The following is a 27,934-nucleotide window of genomic DNA, read 5'->3' on the forward strand; positions in this document are numbered from 1 at the left end:
AGCATGTATCACAGAAAAAGAAATTTCCACAGCCACAAACCACATCCTTCAACAGTCAGTTTACTGCTAGGGAAAACAGATCCTGAGTGCATTTACTATTAGCAGGTCAGCTGCATCATTTTCATACATCAAAGAGAGCTCCTGGATGAAACAGACTTGAGCAGAGAACATGCTTTATTGAGGAGTAGATATAGAACAGCACATTCTACCACATGTGGGGAAGGGTTAGCTTCTGTAAAAGGCCTTTACCCCTCAAGAAAACCCCCAGTGAAGTTGCTTTTGGATAAATTTTAACAGTGACACTGAATCTGACAGGGAGCTGCCATTGAACATGCTTAAAATTAGCTCCCCCCAACCCACAGTGAATATAAGTAGTGTACAGAGATGACAAGAGAAAGGCACAAATGACCAGAGTTGGGATTGTGGTGAGGGCTCCACATGAAGACAGCAGTGTTGTAGACAACCAAGTTGGGAAGGGTGACATGTCATACATCAAAAGCTGCCCCAAGATAGCAGGTTATAATGGGCCAGGGAGAAATTAGAGGGAGCATTTCTTCCTTCACTTAAACAACACCAAAAATAGGAGACCGGAGAATAGGAGGATAATGGCAAATCCCAAAAAGGAAATGGAGGAGGAGTTCTTGGAAGGGCATAAGCACTTCAGTCCTAGAGGGAGGGTGAGGCACTGTTGAAAAAAGATGCAAACCTTGGCGGGGTGGCCATTCTGCCTTGTTGAGTTATGGGCTGAGACACAGAAGTCATTTTCAATCAGTTTCTACTTCTCCAAGGATGTCCAGAAAAAAAATCAATGCAACTTATGTGGAAGTATAGGTGTGCCATATCACACTGGTACTGGTGAAAAGGTTTTGCAGTTAATGAACCAGTTAACATGCAGCATAAAAGGGAGAACTGGAAATTATTTTGGCACCTGCAAACGTAAAAAGGGGCAGGGAGTTAAAAGAGAAGAAAACATTTACTACTGGGCACTTTCTGGTGAAGCAAAAAGTATTCATTCCCTTCCACCAAGACACTGCCCACTGCCCACTGGTGACCTCAATGCAAAATATAGAATCACCATCTCTTATTTCTCTCCATCTCATTCAGATAGATTATGTGCTGTTACCAAGACTAATCCCTGGGAGAGGCTTCAAAAGTATTTGGCTCTGGCCAGCCTGATATGATCAAAACAGGTCTTTCAATAAAAATGGAGGAAGAAATTTTAAGTGGGATGAAATCCAAAGGGAATGGACCCCTCCCAGTATACACACTCAGAAGTGTTACACCTCTTCCCTGCCCCTCCAAAACACATATGTAAGGAAAAACTGGAAAGGTCCCAGCAGTGGCAACCATATTTGGAGGTCTGGCAACCAGATGGCAAAAAGCACTATTACAAAGTTTAGAAGACACAACATAACCTCACAGGGCTAGAGAACATGAGGAGAGAACCAGTGACTGGACAGGTACAGTACCAAACAGAACACCATGGGTCAGTGCTACGAGGGACCGTCAATCAAGTCTAATATAGATCCCATCCAGGCAACCTCACTGAGGCCGAAACAACAGTTCCTCAGAACCAGCGTCTGCAGTGTACACAAAGGTCGGAGCCAGGATAGTCCTGAGGGGGATGGCCTTCCCAAAGGATACTGTACTTGCCAATCACAAGAGCGACAGAAATGACAGACAGATCCCTAGGGTACGGATTCCTACTGCTGGGGTTCGCTGGCTCAGAGTAACAGGTCACTTTAAGTGCCCTTGGGAGGGGTCCATTTTAAACAGCTGGGATCCATGGTTTTATTGGAGTTGGATCTCTTGGCCTCTTTGGCTATCCACTCATCAATCAGGTCCTGGGGAAGAACAATGGGAAAAATTATCATATACATTCAACTAAAATGCCTTTATATATGGTTTCTAAACAGATTGTTAGCAAAGGAATCACCAAAGGTTTAATAATATACAAAGGTGTAAAACAGGTGTAAAAAGTTATCTTTAGATTCATAAAATGCTTTCCTACCTAATCCATTTCTTCCTACTATGCCCTTAGCAAGACCTGAAAATCATCACTCATCTTCTCTTATGATATGTATGAGTCCACTAAAAACAATTAAAACTGGGCATGAGTTGAGATGACATTTGTTAAAGGAATTTCAAATCACTTCCACAAGCCCTGGAGTTTACAAATTCCCCTCTACAGATGGGCGATTTTCTCCAGTCTAAGAAAATCATGAAGCAACAGAAGTGCCGTGCAACATAAAGCTGCTTAACTAGAGCTGCTTAACTATGTCATCCAAATTTGAGACAGGAGCTTACCAAAAGCTTCTGATAAGGATAAGGTAGGAGATAAGCCTAAGGAAGGCATCACTGCACACTAAAGAAATGAGACCAAGTAAAAGGTACACTAGCCAACACCTTTAAAAAGGGAAAGTTATCTTTAAGAGTGTTAAGGACCTACTTTGCTCTGCTAGGCCTCAAGGGACATTCAGCAATGAGCATGCAGCTGATTAAAACCTTTACCTGTCTCTTTAAAACTAGGTGTTTTCCTTTCCAATACTTGAGCATCTGAAGAGCTTGCAGAGTGCTGACAATGTCCACAGGATTCACAGCTGTCTCCTGGCTAATTTCTGAAATAAAAGAGCTACTGAGAACCTGGCCAAAGTGCAAACACCCTCATCATCAAGGCCCCCCGCACCTTCCCTTGTAGGAAATCTAAATGGACTCCAAATGGTTGGAATATCCAATACTCAACCCAACCTGTTCAGAAAAAGTCTAAGCATTCATTTGACCAGTCCAAATAAACTACAGGAGAGGGCTATTATAGAAAGAAACCACTCTTGGTCCCTATGGAAATCAAGGTCAAAGACAGACCACTAAATTCTTATACTCTTGCATAAATATACAGGGATGTTTTAGAAGCTCCTGTGTGTCCCAAAGACTTGAAGATTTTCTTCATTTTTGACTTTTGTTAAGAATTAAAATGTCAGTGACCTGAGATTTGAGAAACCAAATCTTATATAACCAGTCCCAAGAGCCAAATGCTCTGGAATCCTTAGGCACCTTTAGTGAGGGTCTCTGCAGTGGCCCACATCCAGGGGACCTTCTGTTCTCATATTCAGGTAAAACAGAATAGGGCATTACCCTTTGCAGGTTATAAAGTGTGAACGAGGTTGTAAAGTGAAAGTCAAAATATTCAGTGCAGCTAACATCTTGGGTAACAACCACTCTAGAGTGTCAAAAACCAACCTTTGATAGAAATCTCTTTGCCCTGGAAATTATGCAGATAACGAAGAAGCACTTCTTTCCAGTAACTGCGATAGCTTATGAGACCCAAATCTGAGAGTGGACGCTCTGGGGAGCCAACTTTTTCTTCCACTTTAGAAAGCAAATAACCTGCCAGGGAACAAATACAGACTTTTTCTAGCAACACTATATCTCATCCTAATAGAAAAGAACAATATGCCAATATAGAAGAAGGTATAAAAAAGTACAGTCTGCTTTGCAGTATCAGTCAGGGTTTTCGGTCAATTCCATTCATTCAACGGAACATTGTGTGGCTGTTGTAGAGTAAGTTGACTTTGTATAAGCAAAAAGGAGAAAATGTGTATTTGTATTTACTTATAACAGACATTAAAAAAACTCTGGAAGGCTTTACTAGAAACTTTAATAACGACGGTCATCTGCCAGTGTGTTGGCCACAGGGAGACGGGAACTGTGATGGGAAATCATTTCATTATATAGCTTTTTATATTTTTCAAACTCTTCTACTTTAAGAATCGATTAAAGTAGTGGTGGTGGTAGTGGTGGCTGGGGGACCCAAAGCTCATGAAGCCTCTAGTTCTAACATCTAAACATCTACCATTCAACATGATGGGAATACAGTCAGCAAAATCCAAACTCTGAGAAACTCTACTGGAAAACTAACCTTTCTTCAACAAATAAATAGCAATGCAAAAAAGAGAGAAATGGAATGGGAACTTTCAGCTTAAGAGTGATTTACAAGCCACATCTATCAATTCCAACATATCAATTCTATCTGGCTCTGAGTAAAAATAATTTTCTTTTTAAAGAACAATCAGGGAATTTTGAATATTACAATTTATGATATTACAGAATTTTGTTGGTGCTTTATAAGTGTAATAGGCCTTTTCTTTTAGAGATATCAAAATAAGTGAGGGTAGGAATACAGAATAAGGTAAAAGCATTTCATAAAAGTATTTCATGAGATTCGGGTCCCCTCCAACTACCACCACCACCACCACCACTACGTCATAGGTGGTACTGAGATAATCGATTCTTAAAGTTGAAAAATTTGAAAAATATAAAGCTTTATCACGGAATGGCTTCCCACCACAGTTCCCGTCTACCCAGTTCCCATCTACCTTTGTTCCCAACATAACTTCAGATAACCATCATTATTAAAGTCTCTAGTGAAGCCTTCCAGAGTTTTCAAATGTCTAAGTAAAGTTTGGCCATAAAATGGTAAAAATTACAGGGGTTTTATTATACTTTTATTCTACTTTTGTATGTTTGAAAATTTCCACAAAATCAAGTTTATAAAATAAGTGTTACTATTAGAGATTAACAATCTCCTCTTCTTTAGCGAGTTATGCTACTTCCTGATTCAGCTCTTGCCTGGTGGCTTAAAAATGGCTTAATAATAAAAGGATTGGAAAGCTAATTCTAAGTTTTCTAATTTTGACTAAAATATATGTCATCCAACAGTGAACAATGAATAAAATACACAAGTGCGGTTGATTTTCCTTATTTACAGTAGTTATGTTCTATAAAGTCACCGTAAACACTGAAATAGCAAACATTAAACCATTTCTCCTAGAGAAATTCCTGCAAGCCTCTAGTCACATCTTCGTCAATGAATTAATACATAATTTTATGTATTTCTGTTTAACAACACCTTGTTTAATACATATTGTTGATTCGGTAGCACTGAGCTCATGGCCAACAGCACAATAACCTGTGACTGAATGAAGCTTGTCTAACACACATATTTTTTCTGTAAGGAATATCAAAGCCTTTCTAGACATTATTTCAGCACTACACTTAGGGGCCATTTAAAATCATCACCAAAAAGCACAAAAATATGGGAAAAGTGGCACTAATAGACCATGAAAAGGAAGCTTATCTACAACAAGAGAGCTGAAACAGGTACCTTGTTTGACCTCAGCTGGGAATGTGTGGTGATGACTTATTTTTTGCTGCTGTGCACATGTCCACAAATGACCACAAAAGTGCCAAGAGTACCGATTTGGGGGTTACAAACAAATTCTAGTGAATCAGCAAATTCCCAAATACAGAATCCACAATTAACAAGGACCAAAGCCTCTATCAGGTATACTGGTTGCTTCTAGAAGAGTCCTTACAAAACTGAAATCCCTAACATCCAGGAACAAATTTGAAGCCTTATGTACCTATGTGTTATTCTTAAGTCTCAAGCTGGGATAATCCTAAAGAGCTTACTTTACTCCCCTCTATTATTTCCTACTATCAGGTACCAAACTCAGAGCCCTGTATTCATTGAGTATTCAGTGTGTATCAGGCCAACCATCCGTGTTCAGGTTTTTTCCACTTGCTCAGTTACTTAATAAATGTCAGTATACATCCGTTACATGCCAGGAATTGTAGAGACCATAGGACAAAAATACAAACAATATTCACACAGTCCCTACCATGTGGAGCTTAGCAGTTTTACTTACTGAAATCAATGAGCATCTTGCCATAGCCCTGCCTCATGTACTGAGGCATGGTAAGGATACAGGATACATTGTAGTTGAGGAATGAGTTCTTCTCCTAAAATCAAGAACAAATGGATGAGAAGGTCATAAGGGTTTAGAACCATAAGTGTCAGCAGTCCCAAATACAAAATAAGGCTGCTTTCAAAATATCTAGCTAACCAGTCCTGAGAGTGGCTGTCAGGCTCACAGCTGTTACACACCCTTTATAACGGCCAAAGCCATTAATCCCAGTTTCCCTAGCTCTGAGACTTCCAGTCTCATTTTAAGGAGGCTGACTCTGGATTCTTTAGTCACAGAGCAGGACAAGGTTTAGATTGCAGTTAGTCTAGAACAGCACTCTTTAAAAGCAATTTTTCGAAAGGGGGACTGCCAAATGGATAAGAAAGGAATCACAGAAAGTTAAGTCCCCATTCTGGAAGGGCGTCATAAACAATCAAATCATATATTATATGATTCCATTTATGTGAAATGCTCAGAACAGGCACGTTTATAGAGACATGAGGGCTGGAAGGGGTTGAATGGAAATGAGAAGTGTTGCTTATGGGTATTTTATTTCCTTACTGAGGTAATGAAAACTGATTGTGTTGACTGTACAGTGGTTACGCAGTTCTGCGAATATACTAAAAACACTTTAAATGAGTGAACTGTATGGTATGTGAATTATATTTCAATAAAGTTGTTTTGTTAAAAGGCATAAACAAAATTTGACCTTGAGTCTTTAAAGGCACAGTGGCATAATCACTGAAAGAATCCAGCTAGAAAACCAGGCAAAAGAAATATATTCCTGGTTTTGAGCAAATAGAATAGAGGAAGACAAAGCCAGGAGAGTTGGCTTGACTACAAAATATGGTCCTGTGGGTTAGTAGGCAGGGCCCTGGCCCTTAATTAATAGGCAGCTCCAATCCACAAGTCCAGAAATGAATAAACCAGAAGCTTTTTAAATAAAGAATGGCACATTTTTCATTAAGTAATCTTTAATATGGATTTTTTTCTTTCTTTTTTTCTAAAAGAGAAAGGCTGTCATTGCCCAGAGTACTGCCTCTTCCTGTGTCCCCATGGGCCAACATCAATCACCCTGTTCTAGCCATTAGCTTCTTAATCTCCAGATCCTGCTGACCTTGGAAAAATATCCAATCAGGTGACAGCCAGTGTTGTCCGCTTCTGTCATAACATAGAACAGGAAGGGTTCCACATCATAATATAATGTCTTGTGGTCCAGAAAAAGCTTGGCCAACAGGCATAGGTTCTGGCAGTAGATCTGGAAGTAGAGAAAGAGTTCACGTGTGGACCAGTGATTCTTGAACTTATTAGATAAAGTCTAAAATTGGAGATCATAACTATTATTGATAATGAAGCAGAAATTATATATTTTGGCCAATAGAAGAGTTCTATCTTCTTTATAAGGTGAAACGGAGACAAAGTAAATTCCTCTGAAACCTGTGAGTGTACAACACAACCACCCCTTCTTCTTACCTCCCCACTCTTTACCTTGTTTTTCTTGCCATCCACTTCAAACACGGATATTGAACCTTTGCGATATATCTCATCACCGGGCGGGTGTTTCCATACACATTTAGCCTGCAAGGAAATGGAATTCACATCAGTTTGGGAAACAAACCTTCCCAACAAGACTGCTACTCAAAAGGGAAAAAGAATCAATTTAGTTAGCTGAGAACATCCAGCAAAGCAAATATTTTTTCAGTAAAACAAAGGCTTCTAAATCACTGTAATATAGTTACGGTATTTTTATAGTAGTTTAGAACAAGTGTTCTGGATTACATTCTGGCATCATTTCAACCCAGGAGATTAAAACCATCTACTACGTAAAAGCCAGAAAAATAAAATACCCTTGCTTATTATAAAATGCCTTGCGACAACAGGAAATTCTTAAGCAGCTTATTTCCAGCAGCTTAGAGTTGCTAAGTAAAGGTAAGAAAGACTACTTTACTCTCACCTTTACCAGTAACTTCTCTAGTTGCCTCCAAATGTCCCCTCTGTTATATAAGTAAATAGGAGCAATTCCTTCTGTGGCTGGGAAAAAAAAGGCAGGATGGGATGGGGTGGGGCGGCAAGGCAGTCTGGTGGAAAAGCAGGAAGCTGGGGGAGGGCAGCTGGCCACAAGGGGGCATTAACGTACCCCTTTCCTTACCTTTACTTACAAATAGATTTACTACAGCCAGTCAGCCATGCTGTAAATAGGTGAATTCTTAAAAGGTTTTATGTAAATGCATTTAAAAAGCACATGTATATATTCGGATTTTCTATTAAATGTTATTGTGACTTTTGGTCAACTCAAGAATCATGTCCCAATTTGTCACATGTAAACCCAAATATTTATTAACTGGAATTGCTTCAAGAAAACTCTCACTACAGTTTGTTCCCATCTCCACACCTTTACACGTAGCTGGCTCTTTAGAACAATAATCAAACTAAAACAACAATTATTTGTTCAGAAACATAAGTCAAACCTGTTGGCAAAACAGACAAAGAAGGTCCATTTAAGTGATTATGCCCAAAGCAACGGAAATCAGAAGTATGGATTAAAACTTTCATTTCCTGAAATTCTATTTTTGTAACTCATATAATACAGTAGATCCTCAAAAATTCTGAATGTTTACTTGACCCTCAGATTTATCCAGACCCTCTGTTTTCTCCACCTACTATTTCTTGCCCTTTTTCGCTGGATAGTGCCACTAAATAACCAGAAACAGAAAGAAAAAAAAGGCATAAATGGTAAGCAGTTCACATCAAGAAAAACACCAGCCTAACCATCACACAACAAAACCATATTTTAGTTTATTTCTATGGTCTAAATCATAGAGACTAGTCCTGATACCATCATCTCCTGTGCTCTAGCCTAGTGTCCCATCAGTCCTCACCCATCACCTCCAAGTCAAAGTGTGCCAGAGTCTGGAGAGTTTAATTCATAGGAGTAGTTTGGGGCCAGAACACTATAGACTATGTGCTCCGGAGTTGGAAACACAAAAAAGCAGTATCACCAAACTGGGGAGAAGAGTATAGTAAGACAGAAATCATGGGAAGCCTAGGTTGTAGATGTTCAGTATATGGAAATCCTGGGAAATAAAGATGAAAGGCGACAGAATAATAGACACCCTAAAAGGCCATTGAGCCAAATTATATTACTATAAGAAAAAAGAAAGGATTCCCTGTCTGAAAATCTAACCTCTGCCCCTTACCCTTTCTCCATCCCTACTCCATGGCAAGACAAGACCCTTCATTCCACAAATGGAGAAAAGTGGCTTAAAGCTGCAAAATATCTAGTAAGCATATCAACAACATAATCACATTCAAGCCTTTACTTCTGTAGGAAGAAGTATGTTCAGAAGTTGGAAAGCACTAATCAACTTGAGAAGGCATCAAAGGACCCATTCTGTTAATTTCATAATTTCTCTCCCTTAAATTCAGTGTTCGATCAACACGTATTTATTGGAAATATACAGCCTACGATAGTTGCTAGGGATACAAAGGTGAGTCACATTGTCCCTGCTCTGGCTAATAAAGTTAATGTATTTTCATCTAGCCTGGGACACATAAAAACTGTCAGCAGAGGTAATCCATATCCCAAGGAAGAAATGGAAAAGAACAGGCAGCAAGAAAAAAGACAGGGAGATGTATATGACAGGATGTGGTTAAGGGTTATCAGCTGCTTTGGGTACCGCCAAGCACCAGCAATGCCACAGGCGGTATACCCCTACTCTAAAATGTGGTTTTCAATTTCCTATGTCTTCACCACATTATTGTGGACCACTGAGAGATGCTTAGATAAATGTCATCTAGACAGATGTCAAAATCTAGAAATTTATAGCTTATCGTAATATGGTCATGGAATCCCAGACAACTTACCATGTGTCGGCGGAGTATTGTTTGGCTCTTCATGTATTTTAAACAGAATTCACACATGTAGAGACGTCCCAGCCGTGCATATTCTTCAGGATAGGGAGAATGGTACCAAGTATCGAGCTCGTAGCGACCAAAAGCAATTGTTTTAATCATGTTGCTCCCCTCTGTGATTTGGCCTTGGAGCCTTAACTTCTCCTATTGTAAAGAAATCAAAAGTCAAAAGATCAGACTTACATTTGATCCTTGAACAACTTGGAGATTAAAGATGCTGACCACCACCCACCCACCCCCAGTCAAAAATCTGCATATAACTTTTGACTCTTCCCAAAACTTAACTTCTTATAGCCTATAGTTGACTGGAAGCTTACTGCTAATACAAACAGTCGATTTAACACATACTTGGTGTGTTACATGCATTAGATACTGCATTCTTACAATAAAGTAAGCTAGAGAAAAAAATTGTTATTCAGAAAATCATAAGGAAAATACATTTATAGTATTCACTGAAAGCAACCATATATAAGTGGACCCGTGCAGTTCAAAAACATGTGTCTGAAGGTCAATTGTAATCATTTGTATTTTTTGTAAGCTTGTGTGCATGCCACCAGGCTCGGCTATGAAAAAAATCAAACACATTTGGCTTCTAACTCATGCGAAACTTGTGCTGAAGGGGGCTACATGGGATAATCAGGAAGGCTTATGGAAAACTTACTATCTGCATTGCTCAGGGTACAGAAGAGTGGCTCTTCTCTGCTCCCTACCATACTTTGGGCCTCATCGCTTGAACATGAGAACAAGTTCCTGGTAAAATTTTTTTATCAGCCTGAATTGAATTATAAAAGGCAATGTACCACAAATACAAATTCCTCACCTTTACGAAACATTCTAAAATATTCTAAACAAAAAAGATCAGCCAGAATGTGCTTTACATATCTCCGGAAGCTTTTATAAAGCTCTGTCGATCTGCATGACATACACCCACAGTGGTCACCCATTCGACTTAGGTACTTTCAAAAATATTTCTGAAACATGGACAATGCTTTAATTTTGGAACCTAAAGTCTAGAAAGCAGAACATGTTTGGATATCTATCTCCATGCAGTGGCTATGACTTAGATATAGAAATAATCTTTAAGCATAATCAGGTAGAGCATTGAGAAAGGCCAGCCTAGGAAATGCTCTTTTTCAGAGGAGGACAGAGAAAAACAGCAGTAGCAGCCCATCCCAGCCATGGGCAGCTAGCAAACTGCCTCCTGCAAAACTTTTAACAAGTCTATTCTAGGATTTTTAAACAAATTATTCGATACAATTTTTTTAAAAAGTCATTCACTTTACAAACTGAGTTTCCCTGAACATATTTAATCTATTAAATCAGAAGTAAACTCAATCACAATTTTCTTAAAGCAAAATTGTTGAAAATGCTGTCTAGGATATCAAAACTAAATGTTAACTATAGATAAAAGTTGCAACAGAAAACCATCAAATATGTAAAACTTGGCAATATCAAAGATTAATTCTAAAATATCTAACAACAGCCTTTTTCATTATTCCCCTTCACTGTTCTTTTTATTATTTTATTGCTGTATTGAAGGGCTGAGGCAACCCTGCAAAGGGGAGTTCCGGTTTGGGTTAAGTGAACAACAGGGAGTATATCTCCCTGTCTCAAGGTTCTCAGAATTGCAAATTACCCAACTGAGACATGGAGGCACCTACTGTTTTATCCAGATAATCACCTCCATAAAAGAGGTCCTTCCAGGAACTGAGGTGGAGAGAAAAAAACTCTATGGGACAAGGGAAGGGAGGAAGGGATAATTAATTTTAAATATGAATAGGAAGGAAGACAGTCCCAAATAAGGATAGCTGCGGGGAGAAGAAAGAGATTCAAACAGCAAGGTACATTTAATTCCCATCAAACTGATTGCTAACCATTCTTCTTGGCAGTTCTTAAGTGCCCGTCACAAGTGGTCCTCAGCTTAGAGGTTTTAATACTCACCAAATCCTCTGAAGCTCGGGCTTGTGCTCTTCGGAAAAGATCCAAGTCATACTCGCTAGTCAGGTTTTCTAATAGAGGTTCCCGCGTGTTCCCATAGGTCTGCCTGTGTTCCTAGGAAAATAACCAGAGTATAATACTCTGTGCTTCTAAGAACATCTATTTCATTTCAATCGATGCCAACAAAAGAGCCAAGCACTAACATAAGCTATTTATTGCCTACTACTTGCCAGGCATTATACTGGGCACCATGGATCTGGCACAGACATACGTACTATTTATTTACCAGGCAGGTTAATGCCAGAGGACACCCAGTACCCATCCTGGTGAATCTGGAAAGGAAATGCTCTTACAACCTCTCCAAAAGGAAGTTTCATTCTTCTATCTTTAAATGAGCACCTCAAGGATCAGAACGCTATGCCTCCATTTTTCCCTCTGAAAAATGAGCATGACAGTACAAATAAATAAAACACAACAAACCTAAAAGCACTACGAGTTCCTAGAATCCTAAGATCTGCAAGGAATTTTGGTGGATACTCACTCATTTACAAACTAAACAAAAAACCAAATCTCTAAGCCTTAGAGTCTAAGATTTTTAGACTGAAAGGAAAATTTTAGACTGCAGGTTCAAAGGAGTACTTAGACAAAAGTCTTTTGTAAATTCCTTCAATTGAATTGCTGCACCTACCATTCCACTGTCCACAAAAGGCACTGTAATGCTCTCACTTTAGAACTCCAGTCCAAGTGCATTTGAAAAATATGCTGGACTCTAAAAAATATTTTACTAGATATTAATAACAAAAGGCAGAAAATTAGAAACATAAAAATAATCCAGTTTTAAATAAGTATCAAATCTTACCATTGCAGTCACTACAAACATCCTTACACAGAAAAGAAAATCCACAAAGGAAACGAACCTTTTAAATCTTTGATTCTAGCCCTTCCCACTTTGTCCCAGACTCCACCCCCAACAAGAATGAAAGATAATGGTAATTAGGTGGAGTGGGTGGCTCATCGCAAGGAGAACATTACAGATTTCACACATTATTAGCATACGAAGAAACCATTCAGTAGTACCTTTATTCCTAGTAAAATTTCTTCCAGTTAATCTGGGCTCATCTGAAGGATATCTTTTTGAATTTGGACTCATCATTTAAGACTTAGGTTTTAAGTATTAGCTATTTTTTCTAGTTTTACGAACTTTTTTTTTTTTAAAGCTTAAAAAAAAAATCCTATCCGGCATTTTTACCAGGAAGGTTGGGTCCAAATAACCTAGCCCAAACTACTGAAAAGCAGATGTTTGCAAGGTAAATTTTGGAGGGTTTTACATCGGATACTCTTTCTACCTGTATGATTCTGGGTGAAATTTCCTCTCTAAATCTCTGTTTCCCAGCTATAAAATAGGTGAAACATTATTTTTGCCACAAGATTATGAGAGCAATATAACCACAGTGCCTAGCACAAACACTAAATAAATGTATTACACTATCATTTCTCCTCTACCCAATTTGTAGATAAAAATACTGAACAAGACAGAAGAATACAACAGTGCACCCCAGAGCCTACTACTCGAGCCCTTCCTCTACAAACCCAACAGTCTGGTGTGAGTATTTAGTTACAAATTCACCCCACAATCAACCACCCATCTCACATTGGCTCATCTCTATTTATTTATAAGGTCATTTTCAAGACTGATGACAACCAAAAAAGTAAATACATGGTTTGGCGAACTTTTGTCTTATTGAAGCCATACTGACTGCCTAAGTAGTCACTAATCAAATGTTTAATAATCAAGTCTAATGACTAAATAAGTAAATATTCCAACTCTGTGAAAAAAAAAATATGAATCGGAAAAAGACTGAGCGATCACAGGCCAAAATGTTAAGTGGTTTATATCCTGGAGGGTAATTTTTATTGGAATTTTTTTCTCTATTTTTTTGGTATTTTCAATAGTAAGCATTTATTAACAGGTACATAATAATATAAATCTTTACTTAAAAATTAAATTTTATACAAAAGTTTTCTGAAGAACTTTTAACAAAATGAAGAAATTAGTCTAAGATATTAAAGTGAAAACACAGTAATTACTAAGATAGTAAAGTCAAAGTGGTACTTGCAGTAATATCTAAATTACATAAATAAGGCACCATGTATAAAGCGAAAAGGACATATCCTAACATGCCAATTGTGGTTACCTTTAGGTAGTAGGATTAACGTTTATTTCTATACGCTTTTCTTAGTTCTATTACAAATGTGCATTACTTTCAAAACTTGAAAAAAAAATGTTAACCTACTATAAAAAGTTCTATTAAAAACTATATCACTGAATTAATACCTTTTATCATGTAGGAATTTTATTTTTTCCATTAAAATAAGTGAACCATAACTTAGCTTGAATATTTTTCCTTATACAGATATCTATCTCCATTATCACAGGCATTTGTTTGAGTGGGCAAATTTAACACTTTAAAGCTAAAGTAAGGTTTACAAGCAACTAGAAAATTGAACTTTTTTTCATGTAAATTCTAACAGTATTTTGTTTTTGGAAGACCTCCCATTCCCACTCTTAAGAGACCGGTTTGGGGGGATTATAGTAAACACTAACCGCCAGAGAACAGTCCTACTTACAGAGAATATCAAATGCAAATGAAAAGCAGACGCTTAGAAATCAAAAAGAATCAAATGTGATGGCAAGAGTTCATGCTAATTAAATATTTAACTACTTCTCACCATATATTTCTCTTTCTGTTCTTTGCTTAGCCCAGAATTTCTTTTCTTCCTGAGTTCAGCAACCTTTTCCTTATAGCGCAGTTGCCTCTCTGTTGGTGCCTAAAAGGTAAAGGAGAAAATTAAGAAGCTAGCTGGAAAACTCATTATGTGATTAGTTTCAAGATGACAGTAATAACAACAACGACAAAATCAATGAGGGGGTAGGAATGCCAGATGTGTGACAGCCACCCTGTAAATACTATTGGCAATTTAAAAATTCCAAATTGAGTTCCCTCATCACCTAGACCACTACCCTTACTGTTAGTTAATACGAGTTCAGGAATGTACTTATTTTAATATTAACCCAAACAGAACATAAATTAAGGATGGAAGTCTCCATCAAAGCAATAGGAATAAAATAAAGATCATTTCAATTCAATAAGCATTTACTGAATGCTACTGTTTTCCAAGTACTGATACAAAAATGAATAAAAATTTAAAAACTGAATAAGAATAGAACCCAAGACAGACAACGAAGAAAAGTATAGGTACCACTTATAGAGTGTTTATTACCTACTCAGCATTAAGGATAGGTACCTTATATACATAATTCAGCTGACTACCCTGCCAGGTAGGTATTACTAGCTCCTTTTTATTAATAAGGAAATAAAGTTTAGGAAAATTAGCTGACCTGCCCAAGAGTAACAGAATCCCAGTATTCAAATCCAGATCTGTTTGACTCCAAAGCCAAACTTCTCCCTCACTGCTATGCTTCTGCTATCCACCTATAATCTAACCACAAAAACTGACATCCATATGATGAGCTTTGTATATTAATACATGACAAGGTCTAAACTAACATTCTGAGAACATTACAATGGGAATGGCATGAAGAAGAAATTCGTTAATGGTAAGAGAAGTTTCGGGAAGAATTCTACAATAGCTGAGAGTTGCACAAGGCCTTGAAGGATAAATACAATTTCTTCTTGGGATAGGCATAGAGTTCAAGGCAGAAAAACAAAGAGTAAAGACCAAAGGCATTCAGAGAAGACTAAGGAAGTAAGTGTAATCAACGGGTAGGAATGTTCAGAGAGGCAGAAGGATTAGGGCAAAGCAGCATCAAGGGAAGAGAGAAGAAAAATGACAATCAACAAATGTCAGATGCTAAGGAAAAGTCACTGGTGACCTTGGAAACACGCCAGCAGAGTACTGGGGCTTAAAGGTAAGTTATAATGGGTTAAAAAGTAGATGCAAAATGAGGAAATAGAGCAGCAAGTACAATCTTTCAAATAATCATGATTATCTTTCACTACTATCATTATATTATTATTGTGATTATTATTATAGATAGCATGATTCCTTCATTTATGAGATGTGTTTGTTTTATGAAAATTGACTATTTGGAAAACAAATATTCTGACTTTGACTAAAGACCAGTTATTTAAACATACCATAGGAAATAAGAGACATGGATATACCTAAAGACAGTCATGGGGCAGAGGATATCCAAGACTTGGCTCTCAAACTGAACGGCCAGAGCTTTAACAAGGCCCATACCTGGTGCCTGGTTGAATGCCTGTTGTTGTCATCTTGCCTGTGGGACAGCATCCTTTCTTCTATCTGCTTATCCCGGCTCTGTGCTCTCACCTGCAACCATCAACAACGTCAATAAATCCACCTGCTTCTAAGGCTATGTTCACTTAAAGCATAAGAATACAAGAATAAATCCTCTAAACTGATGTGGTACTTTTATTTTCAAAGGGTTTTCACATTATCATAAAATCTGTAAGATACAGATAAGGCAAGCTTCACATTCTGTTCTCTCAGCCATCAACTGAGAATCAGAGAACTGAAATAACTGCAGCTAAATCATAGTGAAGCTAAGATTTTAATTAAGTCTGATGACTCTGAGCCTGTATTCTTTCCACTGTACAATGAATAAGAAACAGTGTGAGGAAGTTCAGGAACAGAGTGAAGTACAAACAAAATGTTAGTTAGGTTGGGTCTATAGGGAAACAACTCGGTAGTTACGTGATCTTACACAAATCACATTAGCTCTCCAATAGTTTCATCTCTTGGGAGGACTCATCCACCTACCTATTCAACTTCGACATTAAAACTCAGCATGGTGAAAAGAAAAGACTGACATTCTCCCACAGATCTGCTCCTCCCCCAAATCTTCCCTACAGTAATAAAGAGCAATACTTTCTAAGCAAGTGATCAGGTCAAAAACTTGATCACTGTGCTTGATTCTTCTCTTTCTTTCATACCTCACATTGAATCCATCAGCAAGTCTATTAGGCTGCTCCCCTCCAAAATATATCCTGAATCCAACCAATTCTTACCATCTCCATAGTCCGGGTCACTATCTACTGCCTGAACTTTGGAACAGCCTTCCAACTAGTCTACCCTGAGTGAACTCTTGCCCCCTCCCGTCCATTCTCCACACATCGGCCAGTTGTGATTTTTAAAAATCGTTTATGACATTATATCATACCTCTGCTAAAGCCTTCCAGATGCTTCCCACTGCCATCAGAATGCAAACATCCTCTTTGTGCCAAGGCCTATAGGTCCTTCATGATCTGGATCCTGCTTCCTCATTTCTCATTATGAATCAGCCACACTGGCCAACTTTCCCTCAAACCCAACAATATTCAAAGTTTATTCCCCACCTCATAACCTTTGTACTTGCTCATCCTTCTACTTATAGTTCTCCTCCTCAATCTTGACACAACTGCCTCTTTGTTGTCAGCCATGACTCAGATCAAATGCCAATGCCTCTGGAAGGTCTTCCTTAATGACCCAAGCAAAAACAGTGCTATACCCTCGTTACTTTCAAAAATGTTGCTCTCTGTATCTTTAGCCATTTTTGTTCCTCACAACATTTATCACTATACAGAATTCTTATTTACTTAATTTACGTATTGATATCGCCTCCCTTCATGAGAACATAAACTCCTTGAATGAAGTAGCTTTTTTATCTCATTTACGGAATCCTCGGATACCTGTAACAGCGCTTGGCACATGAAGTCACCAAAATCTAGGACTGAATAAAAATGTTCATATTACTGATAGCAATAGCTTACTGGGGAAGTCAGCATGATCATGTATATGTAAGTACTTAAAATACTCTAGAGCTTTTAAGAAATATGGAGGATTAGTCTAATCTTTCCATTTGGGATTTTAAATATAATTTAAAAATGCATCTTTCAGAAATTCTCCTGATCCTCCAAGCACATGTTCCAGTAGTAAAGATGGATTATGCTGAACCTGATTCCCCTTGTAAAGAAGAGAGCATGAAAGAAAAAATTCAAAAAATGCTTTGCTTTTTTCAGAATTTTCTTCCCCAAACTGAAATTTTTTTTTTCTTCTTTAAAAATAAATTGCTTATGGTAACATGTTAATATTGCTACAAGTCAACAATTTTAAAAGTTATACCTTGGGAAGACTTTTATGTAAAACCATTGACAGTATTGGATAGTTCCATTTAAAGACAGGTGGTAGAGGACAACGTTCAGAAAACAGAGATCACAGCTATTCAGAGAAAGAAGATCCTAACACCTTATCAGCTTTGATACAGATGTTAGCAGAACTGTTCCTGTTTTGATCAGGTCTCAGACTGATGGGAAGATAATGGGAAGACCTACTACTTACTCTTACACAGAGCAGAAGTAACAGCCTTCTTATGCAAGAGATTTGGGATGAAGAAGATAAGAGTAAATGTTCTCAATCTTAAAGCCATATAAGCATGGAAAGTACAGTACTTTGCTGAAAGACTAAACATAAAGAAACAGTTTATCCTCTAGTCGACTTGTAAATAAGAGAACAAATTCCTGAATCAGACAGATGTTAGCTAGGGAATCTAATTTTTCTCACAATGAAACTGCCTCAGACAGGAATAAACCTGTGACCTCCGCATTATTAGTAAAATAACAATCACAAAAAAAATTAATACTTTGGTCTAACCAGCTTGGATAACTTGTCCAAATACTACCCAAGCAATCCATTTAATTAATAACATTTTCAACTCTTGCTTCCTCACAGTGTGATTGAGAGTCAGAAAAAAGAAAAAGTATTCCATAGAAGTAGACGGAGAAAAAGAATCATGAAAAACTTTTTAAAAGTAAAATGTCTTCATAGATTTACAAGAGAACCTAATGCATAAATATTAAGACCACATACTGATGCAAATTAGTCCTTAGTGGAAAGGTCCCTAGCAGTCTTTGAAGTTAATTTCCAATGAAAAACAATGCGCTAGAGGGTGATGTTCCAAATATTCTGTAAATAATCTCCTTAACTGTTTTCAAAGCACTCATTATATAATTATTTTATCTATCTAATTATTTTTTATGATGTTTCCTCTACTAGAATTTAAAAGCCTACTGTTCAAACTGGATCCCCACTGTTTAGCAAAGTGACTGACAAATGGTAAGCACTCAATAAATACACATTGAATAAATGACAACACAATTACCTTGCATTCGTCAGCTGAGAGGTTATGATATAGCGGACATCCTGAGATAGAGAAATGTCTCTCATGTTTTCCTGTAAGGTGTCCTGGTAAAGAAGGGGAAAACTTAATGTCAAGATAGAAGATTAAAGTTTAAAAAGCGATATTTCTCCACAACAAACATGTTTTTTTGCTCTATCATTTTCATCAAATATATGTCTGATCAAACAGATTGAATCAGACAGAGTCTATCAAAGGTAAGTGCAGTTAGGGCCATAACTCGTACCCACAATCAATTTTTTTCTTCCACAGACTGGATCTGGCAGCTTGTGTATGTTCAATATAAACTATAGTTTCTTCTGTTCTGATGATGTATTTCTCAAATTCCAAAATGTCATAAAGCCATACATTTATAATAAAGGCACAAAATTACAAGCTGAAATATTCTTTTTTGTGGAATTTAACTTTCCTATGCTAAATTGATCAAGTCATATATACAACAAGTATATTTTCCTTTCTATAATGCAATCCTATACAATCTGAATTGAACTTTCAATAATCAACAGAAACTTTATGAAAAATGAAGAAGAAAATGACCTTTTCTATCATATAAGTAAACATATTTTGATAATGCTAATGAGATAAAAAGATAAGTTGGCTAAGCTAAACTGCAAGTCTACAAATATCTTCACCTTTCTTTCACGAAAAAGACATTTAATTCAGGGTAAAGGAGACACTGGGATTTAAAAAAATTATACATGATTGATAGAGTAAGCTTTAAAGGGCAAAAATAGTCCAAGATCAGGGCGGGGAGGGGAATTAACATATGATATACAGGCTACCATTTCTCTGGGACTATATTATTTAAAATATAATTTTAGAAATCCGTACAATTTATCTTGGACACAAAAACTACCCTCAATGATCAAACAGCATGTAAAAAATGTAAAATGTCACTGCTACAGCAACCTTTTTTAACTATTAGGCATCTATAACTTGAGTAAATTATTCAAATCATGTTTTATTTTATAATATGTAAACTAAAACTGATCTAATGTTATCTATACTGAAAGTTTAAAAAATGATAGATGCTCTATTGACCCAACAATTTAGGCTTCTTCTATAATCAAATTCCACTGCTATGAATTTATCTAAAAAGTCACCAAAATATGTACATACAAGGCATCCATTACAGTATTGTTCAAAATAGCTAAGAATGAGAAACAGTCTAAATGTCAATCGATATGGGACAATTTAAATAATTCATGAATTATCAATACAATGGAATTCTAGGTATCCTTTAGACGGATGGACCTCTAAGTGCTAATAATGTAAAAGAGCCAAGATGTCAAACCAACCACTGTTTATTTTCTTTTTTATGAATAACAACAAAAAAGAAATATATAGTGTATGTGTGCATGCGCAGGCATAACATCCTACCGTCTCTATACTCTCTTTATTTTCCTTCATAGTATATATCACTATTTGATGTACCAACCTGGTTTGTCTTCCTCAGTTAAGACTATAAGCTTCATGAGGGTAGGGACTTTGACATGTTCACAACTATATCCCCCTAAACTTAAAAAAGTATCCAGTTCATGGCAAACATTCAATAAGTATTTATTAAATGACTGATTAAACGCAGTACAGAAAATAAAAGTAACAATTTAGGGATAGTGACTAGCAGAGCTGAGGAAAGTTCCTTTCCTTGCTGCGGGGCAGGTGAATCCCCTTACCTTCTTAGCACATTAGCTATCTCTTGTACTAGCATTTATATGATGTCTATTCTTAGTTTTTCATTACTTATCACAAGGAAATTGACTTAGGCCTGAAACAAGTTATCTTGAGTAATAATTAGTATGGCATTCAGAGAAACTTTTACTCTACTTTATGCATTTTGATGGACTGAATTTGAGAAACTGCCGCTAAGACCAGGAAAGGATCCAAACTAATAAAATATTAGGGAAAATATACTGCAAAGCATCAATATACTGTTTTATCTTTTTTCTGAACCTGTGACCACATTCAAAGGCTAAGTTTGAGATGTAGACCAAGTAGTGAAAGGCCCCTTATCTCTGAGTCAGCACCTTCCAATTCTAGATAGCTTAAGCCCAACATATGCACCTAAGCTCACCTGGGGAACACAAATAAGGTTTAAACCATTATAAGAATCCCTCAGGGGTAAAAGTTTGTCATAAGAAAATAATGAAATACTCATTTATCTTAGAAGAAATATTTATCTAGTTTATACTAAGTACACAAAGTCACAAGACCTAAAACTACTGAAGTTGCAAAAGGCCAAGGTCTCACCTATACTCTTTTAGCCTCACTGTCTCTTGATAAGTATGTAATGTTTTTCTCATTTCCTTAACAGTTATGGCCATACAACTACTATTCTGCACTATCTTACACTCTATTAATCTTTAGTAAGCTTGAACTATGCACCATACGATGAGATATTTAAAGATAACTGGTCTTCTTTCATTTTTGCTAGAAAAAGGAGAGAATTTTTCACTGGGAAAAGCTCTCAAGAAACTAAATGGTGCATCACACTTAATTTCCTTGCAACCAGATCTATTATTATAGACAATAGGCCAAGCAGCAGAAATGCTTTTATTCAAGTAGGCCATTCATTGTTACCCTGAGCATGTGATCACTGAAGAGCCTAAGAAGGTGAGTCACAACAGAACACTAAACATTTCTGTGATCCTAATTCCAGAGGGAGAGAGAACCACAGAATACAGGGTGTCATAAAGCTGGGGCACACTCACCTAGAGAGTTACAGCCTGGTGTAGGACACTTCATGTTAAAATTGTAGCTTTCATGGAAGCGACGGCGCTTGGGGCGATGAGAAAGATCACTGCCTGAGTCCTTCAGGGACATGTCCTTGGCAATGCTCTCATCGTGAGACACATTGGGGCTGGAGATGTCTATATCAGACTCAGAAGAAGGTGCATTTCCAGTTGGAGTTCGAGGGGGAGACTCATCATGATCAGCTGTATTTTTAGTTTCTAAAACAAAAGCAATTGGTAGAACTCGTAAATGGGGTTCATTTATTTAGACGTTTACTATTTGGAAGAGTTTATGGGCTTCCCAGATCCTCTTTCTATGATTTAACTAGTAACTTTTTGTCATTTATCTACTATAAGGCTAAATGTAAAATGAAGAGAATCGAACACTATTTTGGGCAACTTTAAATTCTGACTAAAATTAAATTGGGTTTTACCCAATACATTTCACTTACCTGTTTCTCCTAAGCCCCCACTCATAGGTAATCAAAACAGAATAGAAATAAATTTTTAAAAACATCACCATCCCACTCTCTTTCCAGGAGATAGAAGATGAAAGACAAATGAAAATGTTCAGGTTTTGTGTGAGAGTGTAAATAAACTTGACTTCTGAGTTAGCTATTGGGAATCTAACAATTACAGACTCAAAACCATGGGTTGCAAACCAAATGCCTACAGAGGCTGAGCAAGGCCAAATAGAGAGCTGATTGTCCACCTCAAGGGATAGCTCCAACCAATTATCACTGTGGGTAAATGGCTACCTAATGTTCCCAGAACTTTCTATTTTTTAAAAGAAACTAGTAACCTAGATTTTTACATGAAATCTCTGTATTTTCAAATATTGGCAACAAAAATTTTTTAATGTAAGTAATCTGCAAGCGAACCAACCAACCACATTTGTAGGCTAGAAGCTCATCAGTCTGCAACCTCTGCTCAAAGGCCTCTGATTTGAGCTAGGGAATTACAATCTCAATTGTTTACCATTCCCCATCACTGAAGGATGCCTCTTCTCAGAAAATCAGAGGTAACTGGACTAATGAGCATGGCTATAAGAAAATCGAGTCCAAACCTTCTTGATCTGTGGATAAGAGGTACCTATACCATTTTGCCCACTGCAGATCTAATCTAATCTATTTGGCTACTCTGAATGTCTGGAATACTCTAATACCAAACTGTCATCAGCAAGATCTAAGAAAGGAGTCAGGCAAGCAGCATTCACCTATCTGAAATGTTGTCAATGTTAGACATCTAACTGCAATGGCCCCAAGCCTTCCTTAAGGGGAAATTTACCAGACCCTCTCTGTAATGGGTCCAAATCAGATCATATCACTCACCTCTATCTGAAAAGTCAACCACTTGCTCAGTTTCTGAGCCAGACGAACGAGTCTGCCGAAGCGGGTATTTTTTCGGAGTCACTGGGGTAGGCTGCTGCTGGCTTCGGGTCACTCTCCTGGTAGAATAAGCAGGCTCCTCAGTGCCAAAAGACTGTAAATTTCGAACAGGACTGGAATCTGTTCCCAATTTTAAAAGGTAATAAAATATTTTTTAAAAAAAGGAAATTGGTTTTATTTCCCACGCATATGATTTATAGCATGTAGGCTATCCTGACTTCACAAAATCCAACAAATCTTTAAAATACCTCTTTTATTAAATGAAATATAAGCAAAAGAGCCTAGATCAGATATATAGATATAATATAGTACAGAATATAGTTTATGTTCTGGAATCAAGGCTGAACATGATTCAATTCCACTCCACCATACCAACTAGCTGTAGCATCTTAAACAAGTTAATCTCTCCAAGCCTATTTCATGATCTATAGAAAGGGGAAGATAGTAGTAGCATGTTACTCGTGTTTGTTGTGAGGAATAAGTGAGATAACACATGTAAAGCACTTAACGTGATGCCTGGTACACAGATCTAATACTTTATAAACACTAGGTGCATCTTCTCTTCCTTCCATTATTTTAACACATCATAAAATAGATATTCTATTACTAAAGGTAGAACAATATACAAATATTTCCTTAGGGATATCTCTTTTCCTTCCTTATTACCTTCTCTGATACCCTGAAGCAAAATAATAATAGACTCATAAAGGGTAAGGCAAGAAAACAGCTTCTAAAATTCTCTTGGATGGCAAAACATATTCTAAAGCACCTGGCAGCCTTTCTACATCTCCATGCTGATGATGCTTAAAAAAACATAAAAGAAATTTAAAGCTGAAATTAAAGCATATTTTAAACAAGGAGAAAACAAATTCTCAAATTTTTATGTAAAAGCACACAGCTAGGTTATCAGTTTGCACACACTGGAAGCTCCATTTACAACGTAGTCTATATTTTGCTTTAGAGAGGGCTACCATACATAGACTACACTGTGAATGGTGTCCTCAGGAGTTGTAATTCTGTAGTCATGAAGTATAATAACTAGAGACCCAGAGCTCATGTATTTCCTAGCTGTTTTGAATATTTAAAAAACTTTTAGGTGCTCAGGGCATGGCTTTCTAAAAACATTATGCCACTTCCCTTGAATACATTGTTCCTTCTGCTTATAACAACACCTTCCCATCTTTCAACTTGTAAATTCATACTAGATCCTTTAAGATTTCTATATGAGAAATCTAGTCCCACCCTCATTTGGCTGCCCCATCTCTAGGCTTCCATAGTACTCCATGCAAACATCTCTCAGAGCCCTTACCACGATAAATTGCAATGATCAGCATAGTGCCTGAATAATAGTAGTCATTTATCAACATTTCTACTATGCTAAAAATAAAACTTAAAAATTGAGAAATCAAGAGACAACAGCTATTCTTCGGTTGAAATGTTAAATTCAAACATAAAGTTAGGAAGTTATTGAAAGAGAATATTCTCACTTTCTTCCTTGAAAAACTGATGTTTTTCTCTCATTTTGTAACATGCTCCCACAGCAGTAACCAAATCAGCAATATTTAAGTGTTCAGAGTATATTACATGTTTCCCCCTTGATCTATTATCACTTATTGATCATCCGCTTTCTGATTAACTGCACTCTTCTTTCATCCCCAGGGAATCCCAGAGCAGACCCAGGAGGGGTCAGGGTACCCTCCAAATCTAAGCCCAGATGGGTATTTACAATTAATAACTGGGCTAACTATTTCTATCTATTAATTGTGTATCTGACAATATTACGGAAATAAACATGGTTTTAGAAGCATTGGGTCCCCTCCAAAAACAAGTTCAAGAGACTATTTTATGTCCCTAAGTCTAAATCATTCTAAGAGAAGTGAAAAGATATAATCTAAAAAAAATTAAATGACTCAAGACATACATGTGTCATATATCCATTATACCAGACATAGTTCCTTTGGATCTACAAATTGGACAGCACCCCCAATAGAACCATTTTAAATAACTTGACAACTCTGTAGTCATTTATTCTGTATTTTACCAGATTCTGTCATCTACATCAAACAAAGGGATCAGTTTCTACATTAACTAGCACAGTAGTAATATGATGACCAGTCAGTTGTGAGGCGTGGTCAGGAAGATGAAGCCTTTTACCTTGAGAACTCTGGCTCAGCCGGGCTGAGGAACGGGTGACTCGGGCAGATCGCCGTGATGTGCCATCACTCTCTGAACTGTCTGTGTGCTCGAGATCTGTAGAAAAATCGGAATCTTCGGTTCCATCTGAACTACTGCCTGCATTCCTCTGTAACACCATAGATCCAGACATTAGCACAGCAGCATTTATTCTGTGGATTTGTATTAACACTAGAAATTAAACGATGAACCACGATGCTGAAATCACCAAGTTCAAATCTAAGAAAGGATTCCACAGCCAACTTCTCTTTATTTAGAGCATTTAAATAGAACAGCTTATAAATAATGTACCTTTATTAAATAAATGAAGGAGAATTAATTCTTGCTGTATTAAGATTAATTCTCAAACAAGCCCATTTGAAGGTCAGTATTACAAACTGGAATTAAAAGTATCCAACTCAAAAAGGTCTGACTGACATAACTATGCACTTACAGAAAGTCCAAGGTAGTGAGAAAAATGTTAGTGCTAGACCCCATTTAATTTTAGGGTAGCTTTTATTAAAGTCTCCATGAACAGCTATCATATTTTAAAAAGCCAAACACTAATTCAAAATATCATGGTCCACAACTCTGATCCCAAAAGAACTTAAGCAGAAAAAGAGTAAAATTCTTCTACCTTTCAAGTTTCTCCACATGAACACTAATGAACACTAAAAGTGCTTAAAAAAAAAAAAAAGGCAGCTTGAACACAAAGACTTATGGGTATTCAGAAACACAGGGGTTTTTTAAATCATTCTTTTCAATTAATAATTATTTGTCAATTATTAGCCTCCTGAGGAATGACTGGCCATAAGGATAACTTTTATTAATTGAGCATTAACACTATAACATTTACTAAACCAGAAAGGGAAGAATATGTGCTTAAAAAAAAAAAAAAATACAAAGCTTCAAACTACAAGTTCCCTATTTTTTATTTAAAACCCTTAGGGCCAGTTGTGTTTAGAATTCATAATTTTTTTAGATTTTTGTAAGGGAATCTTTGCATATATCCTGGAAATAACACCCCACAATCAAACATTAATATTTCTGCAGCAAAATATATAAACAATCACACTAAAGGAGACACACAAAAGCTATAAGTGGCCTCAGGACAGTTTAGGACAGGTTTTGCCACCAAAAACAAAGAGCTCATTTTCAAGAGCTCTTTGTATTCAGAGGACTGTGGACCTATTCCAAGGCACCAACACTATTCCCACATTTTGTGAGTCTTAACATAAACACCACCTACCAATGTAGGTCATTTTAGGAGACATTAAAAAGTGTAAATATTTTATTTGAAAGCGTTTGTGAAGAGAAATATTTCCACAGAAATGAGCAAGAATAACTCCCAGCTTTCCAAATAGATCAAAGGTAATCTGCCCGCAAATAGCAGAGGCCCCAGAAAGAGTCACAGAAAATCAATAGGATGAAGGGAGCGAGGGTGGTTTAAAGGTCATCTAGTCAATCACCCAGATATTTGAATTCCTGATCATCTCTAACCATTCCATCCTGTCTTGACCCTGGAACTCAGCTCTCCTCTCCATATTTCACCAACTTCTCATCTTACTCCAGAGCAGATTTACTTGCTCCCTCATTTCCCTCTCATAATGCTTTGCATGTATACTTCTAAGTAGAGAATTTATTAGCTCCTTCTACAGTTATTTATATGTCTGTTTTCCCCATCAGACTGTGATTTCCTTAAGCCAGGGATCATGTCTAATTAATTTCGGAATCCCCAGCAATCAGAACATAGCAAGTAGTCAATAAACATTTGTTGAATTAGATTAGATTTGTTATGTAGTGCAGGCTCTGCCATTGCCTGAGTGGCTGGGGGCACTCCGTTAGGCCTGTTTGTTCAGCTGCAAAGAGAACGGATGGGGGTGTCCCAAAATGATCTCATAAGTCTCGTCTAATTTTAGAAAGTTTCTGATTTTATTAACTGCATTTTCTAGGCGCTGTCTAACTAAGCAAATAGGAAAAATTACGGCTTAGATACAATAGGCCAATGTGCGATTTCTTGGGAGGGGGCGCTGGTTCTCAATCCCCCAGTCTTCTGCTTTGTTGTGCCCCCCGCCCGGTAAGAAAGGATGCTCTAAAATCCCGCCTCCTCACCTATCAGCATTGCCAGCCGGGAGGGCGGGGACTCGTGCCACCCAATCGTGGTCCCACTAAACCGCGCCCCCACGGGACAGACTGCCAAGCCCAGCCAATCAAGAGAGGAAGGACCGTTTCCTACAGCCAGTCCGAGTGCGGTAGGGTCAGGCCCAGACACCGCCCTCGCACGCGGGGAGGTGACCGTTGGGCCCAAATGGGCGGTGTCACCAGCCAATCAATATGCTGCTAAATGTTTCGGCGACCAATTAACAAGAAGAACGCCTCCGAGCCAGGCAAGCAGAGGGCGGGAATAGTTGCAAGCATAGGCCGAGAGGCCAGGGTCGGGCCCACATTTTCTGTGGGGTACGGACAGGAGAGAGGGTTGCCGAGCTAGGTTCCGGGCAGCGAGAAGTTGGAACCCAGGGACTGTGAGGCGTGGCCAACTGCGTCACGTTGCTGAATCGACTGTCCTTAGAAACCCGCCATCTCTCCTGTCCCGTTCCTCTTACCTTCCTTCGCGGCATTGCCGGCGGCTGCGGCCCGACAGTTCCGATTCGGGCACCGGCAGCAGCAGCAGGAACGGTGGCTCCGGCGGGCTCCGTGGCGGCCTCTGTAGCGGTCCCAATCCTGCGGACGATCCCAAGTGCCTCCTGCTTCACAGCGTCTAGAGCCTTCTGCGCAGGCGCCGCGGGCTGAGGCGCTTTTTCCTTCACTTCTGGCTAGGGCTCGCGTCAT

The 27,934-nt window shown here is 37.8% G+C and overlaps 1 protein-coding gene across 2 annotated transcripts; it reads right to left on the reverse strand.

Moving 5' to 3' along the window:
• Positions 1-156: 156 nt before the first annotated feature.
• KAT7 (lysine acetyltransferase 7) lies at positions 157-27,934 on the reverse strand. 2 transcript variants are annotated; one of them, XM_023533570.1, is made up of 16 exons: positions 27,709-27,910; positions 25,088-25,235; positions 22,877-23,053; positions 21,525-21,764; positions 18,778-18,860; positions 15,861-15,950; positions 14,325-14,423; positions 11,598-11,708; positions 9,609-9,800; positions 7,233-7,322; positions 6,862-7,002; positions 5,706-5,799; positions 3,238-3,384; positions 2,512-2,618; positions 1,708-1,844; positions 157-928 (listed from the first exon to the last, which is right to left on the reverse strand). In XM_023533570.1, exons 1-15 carry the CDS (start codon positions 27,721-27,723, stop codon positions 1,743-1,745), a joined length of 1,836 nt encoding a protein of 611 aa, XP_023389338.1. In that variant the 5' UTR covers positions 27,724-27,910; the 3' UTR covers positions 157-928; positions 1,708-1,742. The 2 variants fall into 2 exon arrangements, with proteins under 2 accessions (XP_023389338.1, XP_011363391.1); XM_011365089.2 differs by lacking the exon at positions 15,861-15,950 and having other exon boundaries at positions 157-1,844; positions 27,709-27,934.

This window comes from Pteropus vampyrus, unplaced genomic scaffold (genome assembly GCF_000151845.1).
Source record: "Pteropus vampyrus isolate Shadow unplaced genomic scaffold, Pvam_2.0 Scaffold104, whole genome shotgun sequence".
Taxonomy (NCBI): domain Eukaryota; kingdom Metazoa; phylum Chordata; class Mammalia; order Chiroptera; family Pteropodidae; genus Pteropus; species Pteropus vampyrus.